This window comes from Rhipicephalus sanguineus, chromosome 1 (genome assembly GCF_013339695.2).
Source record: "Rhipicephalus sanguineus isolate Rsan-2018 chromosome 1, BIME_Rsan_1.4, whole genome shotgun sequence".
Lineage (NCBI taxonomy): Eukaryota > Metazoa > Arthropoda > Arachnida > Ixodida > Ixodidae > Rhipicephalus > Rhipicephalus sanguineus.
Window position 1 is genome coordinate 67,596,087 of NC_051176.1, and position 13,925 is coordinate 67,610,011.

General features: G+C 46.2%; 1 protein-coding gene across 1 annotated transcript in view; it reads left to right on the top strand.

The window, feature by feature from the left end:
* Window positions 1–9,959, top strand: part of LOC119392699 (solute carrier family 13 member 3) — a 61,214-nt gene extending 51,255 nt beyond the window's left edge. Inside the window, exon 13 of the mRNA XM_037659703.2 lies at window positions 8,683–9,959. Coding sequence (XP_037515631.1) covers window positions 8,683–8,841 — 159 coding nt within the window. The 3' untranslated portion in view covers window positions 8,842–9,959. The remainder of the gene's footprint in view (window positions 1–8,682) is intronic.
* The last annotated feature ends 3,966 nt before the right edge of the window (window positions 9,960–13,925 follow it).

A 13,925-nucleotide genomic window follows, 5' to 3' on the forward strand; every position in this document is an offset into this window, starting at 1 on the left:
TTGGTATACAGCATAATAAAAGATGGTTACTAGCGTCGTTGTCCTCTTTACGCTAGCAAACGTATCTTATTATGTATATACCGATTACCTAATCCTCTCCCCATCATCGTACTTCATCACTCTTTTTGCCCGGTTGCGTTTTCCCCGGTGCAGAGTAGCAGGCAGGGGCGTACTAACTCAGGCCACCCTCTCTGCCTTATAATACAATATCGCTCTCTGTTTCGTTGGTAAAGAATATTTTATTTGCTAAAGAGTAAAACAGAACGGCGCTAAGAACCAGTGAGTAAATAAGCAGCGCATATTACAATGCCGCACTTACACAAGAAACGAGTAAAATCTGAGGGTTGAATAAAATACAAAGAAAGTTGCGATTGACACTACAGGTGACGAAAACTACTCATTTATCAAATGTAAGCAGACATGCGTTTATGCGGCAACACGATGACACAGCGCGGGAAAAAAAAACACGAACAAAATAAGCTACAAGACGATGCGCTGGCACGTATGAAATTTACAGAAAAGAATAAACTTATCTTTTGAAAGTTGGCAAATTGACGCGCTGCTTACTTTCTCAACAGTCCCCTTTTGTTTTGTTTCATGGGGTTGCTGCTCCGAACCACATGCTTTTTTCTGGGACCGAATGTCAGTTGCCCGAGATGCTCGGGCGACAACCGACACCTCGTTTGGATCGCCACACATCCAGCATGCGAAAAAAGGAGCTCGGATGCTACTGACGTTGCAGGAATTGGCAAATACTCCATTGCAACGTCAAACACATGATTTAGGCCAGTTCGCATGCTGTGCCCAGTCTCAAGTGAATTCGGATTGGTGCGGCGATCGACTACAGGGTTACTGTAGTATGTCTTGAACTGAGAAGGCATTTAGTTCATCGGATCGTACTCCAGTGCAACGCAATGGCGTAGAAGTGCGCGATCGACGGCATCCTAAATAGAACCAGAAAAAGTAGTTGTATTCGGCTTTGTAACTTCCTGCGTCTAAGGATAGCGTTCAGGGTCTGCGTCTCAGGATAGCGCGCCTCGCAGTCATGGGCTCCGGCCAAGGGGCGAGGTTGGGGGTGGGAGTGCGGGATGCCGTAATCGATTAATCGAATAGTTTCAATCGATTAATTCGATTAATCGAAAGGCGCAAACCGATTATGATTAATCGATTAATTTTGTACATTTAATCGATTAATCGTTCGTCGATTTTACCATCCCTACTTTCGGAAGTTATATAGAGCAGTTTGTAAATAAAAATAAACGAAGTGCACACTTGGCCATTGTGTCAAACTGTTGCAGAAAGTGGCTGTAGTGTACGAGAGGATTACTGTACTGTCGCTTGATAGGGTACTGATTTGGTGACACGTGTACAACTTCAATTATGAGAAGCGTAATGCGGTCAGCGCACTCTCCACATTTTTTTTGCTGCACAATGTTTTCGCAACAAGACGTTATAAATATTGGCATTTTCGCCCCCTGAAACTGAAGATTAGCAGTACGGAATGATACGTTGAAGGAGCCCTGATGCATATTTACTGGATAAGCATACTTAGGTCTTTGTTTCATCATGTTTCTTGTAATTAAAAAAAATAATAATACATAAACAGGTACGCACTAGTAGTGCAAAGACTAAGGAAGCGGCGTTGCCCTCCTCTTTACCCTCCCCCTCACCCTCACTTCCCTTTCCCACCCCCTTGCTATACTATGCTACAGAAGACCGCTCCGCTGACGTGAAACCTGGGGAGGTGCGAAGCACCGGTGTTTCCCTAGGGACACTCCAATAACAATGGGAGGGCAGCGTCCTCTCATTGCTACAGACAGCGTCGTAGACAGCGTCCGTCGCAGAAACAGAGCTTTTCCTGTGCCAACGCGCCGTCTTATTTGCCACTCGGAGTATCGCACGAGGCGTTGTCTCTCGCGGGTGAGAGTGCGTTCTCGCAAGCTCTTGCTGAGCGAACGCGCCGTCTTATTTGCCACTTGCTTTACTGTGACGGGCGACACCGTGACGGGCCACGGCGACAGGAGACGCGACAGCCCGAGCGCATAAGGTGCTTCACACCCAATATAGTACGACCTATATCGTAGATGAGCTTCTCATAATGAAAAAAAGACTGCTGAGAAATGCTCGGACATTAAAAGAAAACCTGCGCACGGCAGTATACCGGGCCATTCTGGGTTCTGTTGTAATGACAATTTCGAGGACGTTGCCCGGTTTGCTCACTGTGGTATTCAGTGTATAGCAATTATACTGCCGGAAATAGACGCAGTTTTATAATGCCTCGACGACTAGCGCTCGAACCTATACATTGGTGCCAATGCAGCTCGACAGAATTATCGAACACAATAGCCTCCAAGAAAGGCACCTACAGCTCCATATTCTGCCTGGGATGTTGTGAGCTTACGGAATACTTACCTGACACCTGTGGCTTGGTGAAATGGTTTCACAAATGCCATTTCATTATGTAACGGAATAGCCAACAAGACTGTGTGCTATAGCTCTGTCATGAATAACTGTGCTTTCCGACAATGAGCATCTCTTATCGTCTCTTATGATAACAAGGAATCTTTGGACATTAGTGCATACCACTCCCAGTACAGAAAGCCTTGAATGCGTTGCTTCACTTGTTGCGGACATGCGAATTGAGTCACCGAGTTTGAGTGCTACTGTGGGCTGCATTGTACTCGTGGCAGATTTTTTGTTGTTTAACTCTTCTCTACTTTCACAATCTTTAATTCTCTTTAGTTCAACTTGATATAGAAGGGATTATTCGCAAGCGAGACATGTTTATGCTAGAGGCACAAGAACTGGCCTCGTAACAAATATACTTCAGGTGTCCTGATTATATTGAAGCATGGACACACCGTTCTTGTCAAAATTTAACCTACTGCCGCCTTTGTGAAGCGAGAATGGGGCCAGAATCAAGACATATAAATTGTCCTACACGACATCGTAAACTGCAGCAGGATTATTCGCAATAATGGCTGTGTTAGGATACACAAATTCATTAAAGCGGTCATGAAGCACCCTTCGGGCTTGGTGAAAAGACACATCCTGCGGAAAGCAGCCACTTACGAACAGTTCAGAAGGGAAGGCGTTTGGCCGTGTTGGTAGTTCATCGTACGTCAGAAACCATAGCGCACTAAACGAGCACGAGGCAAGATGAACGCAGGACAAGCGCTTGTCTTGTGTTCATCTGGTCTCGTATTCGTTTAATGCGCTATGGTTTCTGGAGTACTCACGAACACCTCAGCCAGATCTTGCAGTCGTGCGCCGCAAGGAGAGTTCACAAGCGGATCGCAAATTTGCCATTTTCTCAGGCACCCACTTTTCATACAGAGCCCTGTGCTCACTCTATTAGTAGGTGCCGGCGCCTGCTGTTTGACGTCGAACAGGAGACAGCATGCTATTTGCCAATAGCCCACATAAATTAAGAGCGACGGTTGGATCAGATGCGCTGCTTCCCACCGGTCGCCGCCGCGTGTCCGCGCCGCGTTCCGAAGTGTGCTAAGGTTGCACAGTAGCGACAGAAGCGAGCACAGGATTCACAACGGGAGATCCTACTGCAGCACGCTCTCTCAAGGTCATGACGCGCAATGACGTAACTCCTTTCCCTCGTGTCATTCCTCCCTGTGTAACTTCCAGCGCACTCGTCGGGACGAAAAAAAGAGAGAAAGTGCCCAAAGCGTGCGACAAATCCCTGTAACTCTGCTATCTCTTGAAGGGTTCGCGAAATTTTTGCGGCAGTTGATTCGTGAGGCAATAAACTCCGATACTGAAGTCATTAAATGATTACACAGAAAATTGGTTCAGGACCCCTTTTAATGAAGCAAGAAAATAAAGTCATCCTGTGCGATTCACAGGCAGCTGCATTGTCACTTCCTAGGGACAGCAATTTTAAAATTTTGGCTTTAACATAAGAAACATTAAAGAAACGTACCAAAGCAAACAAAAAGCACACAATAATATTCTAATGGCAGCCTGACCTCTGCCATATCATTGGCAATGCTGCAACCAATGAAGTGGCCGGACACGTGCATACGAAAAATTATACTTCGGGGCTACCTCTAACAGGAGCTGAATTACGGCACGTACTTACACACAGGGTGTCGGAACGAAATGTTTTTTTGTTTCGGTTTTAGTTTCGTTCCACCGCAAAAAGTTCCGTTCCCTTTCTGTTCCGGAACGAACAAAAAAATGTTCCGTGACGGTTCGTAACGGTGTTTTTTTATGCAAAAATTTGTAGTTAGGGTAATGATAAAAAACACTGGATTTATGATATAGTTACTTGCCCTCCTTTTAAAAAAGTGGGGCAGGGGTAGAACACGTTCTTCAGAGGAGCGGAAGCAACTGTACCACGAATTTCTACCAACTAGCACAAACAGCATACCCTTCAAAGTCATAGTATTTATTTTCTCAGAAGTCAATCACGACTTTTCTTTAGCGGGCTCAATGCTCTGTGTCAAGGGAGTGAGCACGATCTCAGAAGCAGCACGTCATTAAATGTACTCTCTGATGTGCGAGACCGCTGTTCTGATAAAAAAATTACACCATCTCCCAGTCAAGGGAACCATGAGGGGATGCGAAGCAGTATTGAGAGCGCACACCAAGTTTCCGTTACGTTCACTCGGCGTTTCAGTTAGTGTGTGAGGTTTGTATTTAGTGTTTGTGTTATCATTACGTTGTGTTGGTGCGTTGCTTTCAGTTAGCGCCGAGTGCACGAGTTGACAGAGCGCCTACGTTGACGTTACAACTCATCTGAACGGGAGCGAAGCGAGAATGACGGAAGCCGACCGAGCGCACGCGCTTATATGCACATGAAATGGGGGAGGGAGAGGAGAGAGTAAGTTACAGGCTGTATTTTGCTGCGGCGCGGCTGCATCACGTGGGAGGAGAGGCTGCGCCGCGGGGGAGAAGAGGAGAGAAGGCGACCGAACACCTGCGTAAAGGAGGAGAGTGGGAGAGAGAGTAGGCGCATGCGCAGTGGAGCGCGGACGCCACCACCGCCACCGGACAAAGGCCTGAGCAAAAGCTGGTTCTCATCTAAAAAATCGCCAGGCCTGCGTGGAACACACAGCACAGTCAAAGCGAAATCTGGAAGAGTAGACTTCGTAGAGCCTGTTGTAGAGTCTCCTGGGGCAACTAATACAAATACACATACAAGGTACCCACTACGCCATAAATCATCGTAATTTTTATGAAGTAGTAAAGCTCCCACTATGCCATTTTTCGTCATTCTTCGGAGAAACGTGGTACCCGCTACACATCTGTAAGGCATTATGTGCATTTTGTGCTGTGGCTGATGACGATGAAGAATTATGGCTGAGTACATTGCAGCGGGTGGGGAGCTATAAACCACACACTCATTGCGCAATTAGCATTGTGTGATGACTGGTTGTTATTGTACTCTTTATATTACATACGTTAATACGATTCCTTGCCCGACATGACGCCTGTATAGCGTATTCCTGCGGCGGAGTTACAAGCACCAGCGTGGCACTGCCACGCAGAGGGCGCGGGTTAAAATCCCATCCGATCCTAGAAATTTGTTTCACATTTCATTTTTTCTTATTTCACGCGATAGCGGTTACGGACACCAGCGGCGGCGGACCGCTATGGCGCTATTACGAGGGCGGTCCGATAAGTACTTAGCCTTCAAAAGAAAAACGAAAATTTTGGAATGGTGTCGATTTAATTCTCAACATCGTCCCCTTTCAACTCTATACACTTGACCCAGCGATCCTCCAACTTCTTGATCCCGTCAAAAAAATGCGTTTTCTCCTGAGCTACAAAGCAGGCTTCTGTGGCGGCGATAACTTCTTCATTCGACTCAAATTTTTGTCCGGCGAGTGACTTTTTCAAGTTGGGAAACAAGAAGAGATCACTCGGGGCCTAATCTGGAGAATACGGTGGTTGGGGCAGCACTTCGTAGCCCAGTTCGACCAACTTGGCCGTGGCGATGGCGCAGGTGTGAGCTGGCGCGTTGTCATGGTGGAAGAGCACCTTTTTTTTCACCAAATGTGGCCGTTTTTTTTCGCAATTCGGCGTCGAATCGGCCCAGAAATTCGGCGTGGTAAGGTCCTGTCACCGTTTTAACCTTCTCAAGGTAGTCGACGAAGATCACACCTTGAGAATCCTAGAAAATGGCGGCCATCACCTTTCCGGCCGATGCGACAGTCTTCACCTTCTTCGGAGCAGGATCTCCGGGTGCAGTCCACTGTTTCGACTGTTCTTTGGTCTCTGGTGGTACCAGTGGAGCCATGTTTCGTCGTCGGTCACAAAACGACGCAGGAACCCCTTCGGATTACGCTTAAACAGCTTCAAACACTGCTCTGAAGTGGTCTCACGGACGCGCTTGTTGTCCGGAGTGAGCAAACGCGGCACCCATCGCGCCGACCGCTTTCTCATGCCCAAAATTTCATGCAGGATATATTCCACGCGGTCTTTTGAGATGCCTACTGTCTCAGCTACCTCGCGCATCTTCAGTCGGCGGTCTGCCAATACGAGGTCGTGGATTTTTACCACGTTATCGGCCGTGGTAGCTGTTTGCGGGGCCCCTGGGCAAAGCTCACCAAAAACCGACGTGCGACCACGTTTAAACTCGTTGAACCAATTTTTCACGGTTGCCATCGAAGGAGAAGACTCACCGTAGACGGCATCCAGTCGCTCTTTGATTTAGCTGCGCGATTTCTCTTCCAAAAACAAGAATCGAATCACCGACCGATATTGCTCTTTTTCCATTTCTAACGGACACACGAAAATCACCTGCTTCCTCAAGCGGCCAAAACAAAACCGCGAGCCCGATTCGACTGAACCTTTGCATGTGTTCCTCTAAGAGAGCGTACTCAACCTCGATATATGTCTCATGCGATAGCGTCGCGCTCTCGCGCTGAGGCTAAGTACTTATCGGACCGCCCTCGTATTAGCTGTTGTGATCTCATAACAGCTTTGCTGTAAGAAACTTTAGCGCCGACACTGCTCTCTCCATGCTGGCCTGCGTGACAGGCGCGCAAAAGTCCACTTGCGTTAATGTAAACATCTCTGGTTTCCACTGTTTTTGTTTTTCGCACAATTTCAACATATCTTTTGCTTGAAATTCCTGTCTGAAGTACGCGCTAATACTGAACCCCGAGATACGCATAATTGCTCACGTTGCATGCCCCCCGTTGTTCCGGATTGCCAAGTTTTCTCGTGAACCGAAAAACGGTTGAAAAAATTTCGGTTTCACTACGGAACGAAATAATAGATAAAGTTTCAGTTACGTTTTCGTTCTGGTCAATAATATCGTTTTTTTTTCGTTTTTTGTTGGTGGTTTTCGTTCCGTTCCGACACACTGCTCACACAGCTGTCAGCTCGTGGTATTAGAGCCACATAGTTCGGTGGAAATCACAAGGTCTCCAGTTCTATTTCACATTGATACTTTACTTGAATTACAAATCTCTTTGACGTTAAAGACAGCACCTATTTAAGAGATTTAGTGGCATTGGACCGTAGGTCCTTCAGCCTCTGAAAAATCCTGGTCCTTGGCTAACACACGTATGCATTACAAAAGCGCGCACTACTGGTACTAAACAAATTTCCAAAAACTTGTGATATTCCTTGAAATTATTGGGCTAAACTTTTAGTGTAATTTCGTCTACATGTCGTGATATGAGTCGCTTCATGTGCAAACTTATCCCGTATACTAGAGTAGGCAACCTTTTGAGGCGGAGGGCCGAGTTGCATGAAGCTGACACGGCGGGGCCCGGGCAGCATATCTGAGGAGGGGGGGGGATAGAGGAAGCGTTGCAGGCAAAGAGAAAGAAATCAGCCACTTGACCATATTGTACAAAACTGCTAAGTTTTGGATAAGTTTTCGTTAAATTCTGGCGTAGTATAAAGATGGGGGACAATGCCAAGTGGAAGCAATCTTTCTTTGTTCCCGTCTAACGCCATTTGAGATCAAAACTGCCATGTCGGCCTTGGATTTCTATAGATTTCTATGGATTTCGCCAATATAAGTGTTATTAAGAGACTGGACGTTTTGTGTAGCGTTATTTTCAACATATTCGGTGCACGGGCGACTGCATTTCATGTGAATCTGTGCGTTCTGTACTGGACTCTACTTTGTGATGTTTTTTCGTGCCGCTATGTGAATGGACTTCGTATTGATGTGATTTTTTGTGGCTCGGCTGCCTTACATGAACTGTCTTTAGGTGCGGTTTTATGTGGCTTTTTTTTGCATGGCTGTGATTTTCATAAAATTTTATTATCTGTGAAAAGGAGTAGCCGGCGCTTTATCAAAGCGGCAGCATCTCCGAAAGAACATATAAACAATTTCCTAACTCCTTTTACGCAGAGAAAGTCAGCCAGCTCCTCGATACACTGGCCAACTTCTCCGTGTCGTTTGTTCTCACCGAGCTTGACTCGACTGGGCGTGCTTCGGTTTGCTATTGGTTGTCATTAAGCAGGGCGGTTTGTTTTGCTAGGCGGTGTGCTTATATAACAGGAGTTACGCAGTGTAGGGCCTTAAGGAATCTGAATACTTGCTAGAAGAACAATATTCGACATTGGGTAAATTACCAATGTTGAATTGCCTCTCAGTAGAGGGAAAGGGTCGGAAGAAAATTGCTTTGCCTCTTAGTAGACGGAGAGTGTCGGAAGAAAAATAGCCTTATAAAATATGGCACTTTGTTTATTTTGCAGGTGATACCTGGATTCCTGGTTAAAACTATCACCATGGCTGTCACTGTTGTACTGACTTGCGTGCTTGGTGACCCCATCTTCGGCATGTTCCAAGAAGCTGAATGGGCGTCGCATGCCACAGTGGGCAACTACAGCACGATTCGCCCAATTCTAAGCTAGCGCTTTTCTGAAAACCTTAAACGTGGACACGTAGCAAGTCAAATCAAAGGCGTTTGAAGGGGGCTCTAAAATTGTCATGTCTGAAATACAAAGACACGGCAGTGTCACAAAATCAGACGCGTGAGTGTTCTACCTGGTGTTCGCATTTTTCAGTTATTTGTGTGCTTCCGTTTTACCTATAACAGTGCAGTGCCACAAAATAGTGCAGTACCACTTTCCTCTACTTTTGGGGCACTGCAGTATTTTTTCCATAAATTGGCGCCTCTTTCCATAAATGGCGCCAAGGTCCTACATGCCGTTTTAGAATCGTTTGTTAGGGCATCGTAACACACACGAAAATCACGTTATATTTTAGTGCGCCCTTTTTTCTTGCTTTGTCATCTCTACTGAAACATTACAGGATGCTTTAAAAGAACGTCAGCTGACAATAGCTTTTGCTTTTCACTGCACACTTATGTGCCTTTCGAAACAAAAGGCGTCAACGGAAGGCTGCGCTAAAGTAGTGGCAATGTTTCATACACCTGTTTTTTGCAGGGATTTAGGTATGGAGTGTTTGCAATTCGTTAGAGTACTTTTTAAAGTTTAGGTATTGCTGAAGGATGACAAAAGTATAAACACTGCGTATACGTTTACCTAAGGTAAAGCACAAGAAAAATTTCCCCCACAGGAGAAGGGAGAACTGGGACCAGAACACTTGATGCTCTCACGACGCGGCACTAGTTGGAAAATGAGAGGAAAGCTAGTGCGGCCGTTATTAACGGCATTTCTAGGCGTGTCCAAGATCCGTTTATCACCGCTGCAAATGCTAGTCATTCTCGCCGAGCGTTCCAATAAACTGTAGAAGAAGCCGAGACGTTATTATAGGAAGTTAACTGGAAAAAAGGTTCAATGACAATTACCCGAATATCCAAAATTACCGCAAGAACGACCTCGGTGTTTTCTTGTGTAAAATGCATCCGGACAATGTATGGGATGAACTGCACGTATTAGGGAATGCTTCGTCAGTCAGTGTGACCACTGTGAAATGAGGACAACGACGAATGTCATGCTCTGTGCACAGTGAGAACGGTGTGATAAAGTGCAGCGCTAATCGCGTAATAAAACAGTTCCAAGACGAAGAGACGTCTCTTTTTCTTTGACGCCATGGGGCCCTGAGTAATTTGAAACTGTTGTTAAACTGGGGTGCTATGCAGGACGGCCCTAGTTTGGCGAAACTCCGAATCTTATCGAGCTCTGGAGACACCCCCTTTAGAACGAGCTTACAGTACGAAACGGTCAAATCCATCCCTCAGCGCGCGCTGCGCTCCATTGTTTAAGATGGAACGCAGCGTCACGTTAAGGGCGGTCGACAAAGTTGGGAGGTGTCTTCAAGCCAGAGGCATCTTCTTTCATTTGTTTGTAGTTCCACTGAGTGCAGAAGTGCACCCATGCAAGAAAAGTGTCAGAAACTTTTACTAACGATATATTTTAAAGGTACGGGCTGTGTAAATTCCATTTCAAACGTTTAATGCCTGCACTAAGTATCCTTTAGAATAATCAGCACCGTGGCCTCTGAGATTAGCTCCGCCCGAGCGTTTTACAACACCGCGGCCGGAGCTAATCGCCGAGGCCACGTGTATAATCATCATGGTTGGCCTGTGCATTCAAGCGCGTTGCTCGGCCGGCGCGCACTCTCTTCGTCCTCTTCATCGTCTGCTCGCTCCCCGAGCACGCGCGCCCGGCTGATTAGCTAATTGGCAGGGCGGTATACCTAGCTAACTAATCAACTCAGGAAATGCTATGACCAAGCTAATTTAGCCAAGTTATGCTAAGACCGAGCTAATTAAGCCACAGCATGCTAAGACCATGCTAATGAAGCTGTGTAACGATAAGACAGATCTAATTAAGACCACTCTAATTAACACGACGCTAATAAGGAGCGCTGATTAATATAGGCTAATTGGGGCACCACGCACTAAGAACGTTAATGCTATTTATTCACATACTAAGTAAGACATTGTTAATTAACACGGAGTATTTGATGTCGCGTAAATAAAACATTGCGAATTAACGCATAACTATTCAATATGATGTTAATTAAGCTCTAGCTGATTAATAACATCAGAATTGAGATCAGAGACGCTTAAGAAGGCAAGCAACGCCTTGAACCTTTTGCGTGGCATCACTGATAGTGAATGAAGGCCTGGAAATATGCGTCGTCGACTCCAATAGCAATGCAGCCACGGGACTTCGAAGATTCCCGTGTACACTAGAAGACTAACGAACTTGCTAATCTCCTCCTCAGTGACCTCCCTCCAGGAGCTGTCCCTCTAACTGTGCGTTGGTTTTTCGAAAATATGCATCCACGCATACTTATTTGTGCATTTCTCTCTGACAACTTCTGCGGTGTAAAACAACGCGAAGCCGCCGCGCGGCCCTCCGGAGCGCTAGGTCAATGTCTACTCATTGCCGTCTTTACGGAGAAAACTCCGCTCTTTCTGCAGCCGGCGCCAAATGCTCCCGTCCGCACGAAGTTGACACCATGCAGGTAAGAGCTGTGACCTTTGGTACTGACCCGATACGTTTACATCAACGCGCGACAGCAATAAAACATCCCGAGGGGAGAGCAAAACTTACCGGCGGTTACCTGCTGATGTTGCGGGCTGATTTGAAGCACTATCGCCGTCCGTACTGAAGTCTGGCGAATCTAAGTCGTCTTCCGTGTCAGTGCTACTACCATCGTCCAGAGATTCCCGCTCAGATTCGTCGGAGTCCGTTGAAATTTGCCATTTTCGTGGAACACCGGCGAGTGATGTCGGCGCCATAACCGAAACCTCCCCGACTCACCTCCCCGACTTTGAAGGAGCTTTAAAAATCTCCCCGCGGAGTAAAAAAAGAACTCAAAAGCGAACCTGATGAAGTACTCCCTCTTTTACCCTTTGGAGGGTGTGAGCTGTGCAGAAGCGCCGAGAGAGCGCCAAAATTTGAGCTTGAGGTCATCGTTGGCATACTAACGATGTGAATAGGCGCGGTCACGAAAGCGCTAACTACGCTTACAAACACGGACAAAAGAAGAGGGAAGAATACTAGACGTGCGCAGACTCACAACTGAATGTTTAACGAATGAAAGATGATATATGTATATACAGAGTACTGCTGGACGAACCAAGCTCATTGGTAGTCTAAAACAACGTAACCATGAATGTAGCGCAGCGTTATGGAGTGGACATTGTGTTTTCAGGTCCTCAGAAAATTTCGCGTCTGTGTGCTAGGGTATTAAATGCGATTTACAAAAAACCAAGTAGCCGTCCTTTTGTTCGCCTTGTTGAAAATAGGTCAAGGTTTGTCCCCTGCGCCTGCGCAGCTCTTGGTATATGAAGTTCTTTTTTTCTTGTGGACAAGTGTACGTCGGACCATGGTCCCTCAATACTTTTTACTGGTCATGAAACTCCAGCGAAAGTTTCATATACGGACAAAAGTGGCCACCAGAGGCGCCACCGTAAGCAGAAGGGCATTGATCTGCTGCGCTTGGTAGGGCAGTTGCGTGTTCGCGGAAGCGTTTGCCTTCAAATACACTACTTGAGATATTTTCCTTCTCCGTGTTATCCCTAACAAATCATTTCAGTGATTAGTAGTGTCAATATGGTACACGATGCGCGTTGTCAAATCGCCAAAATCATTGATTGCTGGCAATGTTTTCACTGGAGGTGTCTGTCAAGTGATGCGTGTGTTCGCGACGTTCCTACATTTCTCGAGTCCTGCATAGTCGCTTTCGGGCTTAAACCAAACACTGTGACTGGTTGTAGATGACGGACAGGTTAACATATATTGCGCTAGAGGTTGCGGAGTAGCCATGCTCTGGCTGCACGTAACGCTCATTTTCGGACTAATTGTCACTTCATTCTATAGGGCATCACGAAGCTGCAAATAGAAGTTCGCGTGCAAATAAACAAGCCTTGTATATCAGGCTAACTTGGCATTAATAGCTTTTAAGTACCTCTTGAGGGATATCATTAGTGAAACATAGCTTTAAAAATCAGAAGCGCAGATTGAGATACCACAAAACGAAGAGAGATGCCCGTGTTGTTTTCTTTTTTTTTCTTTGGTGTCATAATTTGCGCTTTTAATATTGAACATAAAAAAATAATGAGGTGAAACTGCTGTGAGCTGCTTTGGCTAGATATAGGCACTATGTGCGATTTTCAAGCGAAAGGTTATGACTTTACGCATGCCGATTTCTAATATACGCGGCTCTTTTTTTTATGCATTCCGATATACTGTCGCAATGACCACGAGTTCTAAGTTGGCGTTCCAGTTAGCCACCCCGTTCCTTCTATGTAAACAACAGCGCAAATCGAAATCAACCCGCAGCTTCCTGCAACCCAGTTATTCAGCTTAAAATGATCAATTATACATAAAACTGCATTACTCTTTTTGAACCTTTCTAGAAATTTTCTCGATTCAGCGACAGCACCAGCAAACAGCACTATCAAAGTAAAACAAAATATTGCATATTGGCCCGCGGCATCACTTTTTAGTTTCTATCATTGTTCAGAATGCAAACGCACACACTCCGAACACCGCACTTCACACACAATTCTAGGCACGGCGTCTTCAACCAGTGTTGGTCGATCTCGAGGCAGTGAAACAATGTTTCCATTTACTGTGCCCTCTTTACCGCACGCTGGTAAGGAGAACAGGGAGGTAGGTAGGTAGGTAGGTAAGTAAAAACTTTATTTCTCCTTTTGAAAGGAAAGGGGCAAAGGGATAGAGATAGGGGGAGGTTGCTACACGCGGTAGAAGCTTTTTCGACGGTGCCCTTGTATCTCGAGCGACAGCCCGGCGCACAGCAGGTGTTGGGCATCGCTGTCGCGACGAGGTGACCGCGAAAAGAAAAAAGGGGTGCAACCAGCACAAACACCACTCCGCGCCCACACTTCGCTAATGGCGGCCAGCCGGCTTCCTCGTCCCCCTTTAGCTACGCCAGCGCCGCGGCACGGAAAGTGCGGGCGGTATATGAAGCTCTCCCATTGAGTTACGCGGGAGTTTCATGACCAGTAAAAGTATTGAGGGACCATGGTCGGACAGACGGGACAATGTATCAA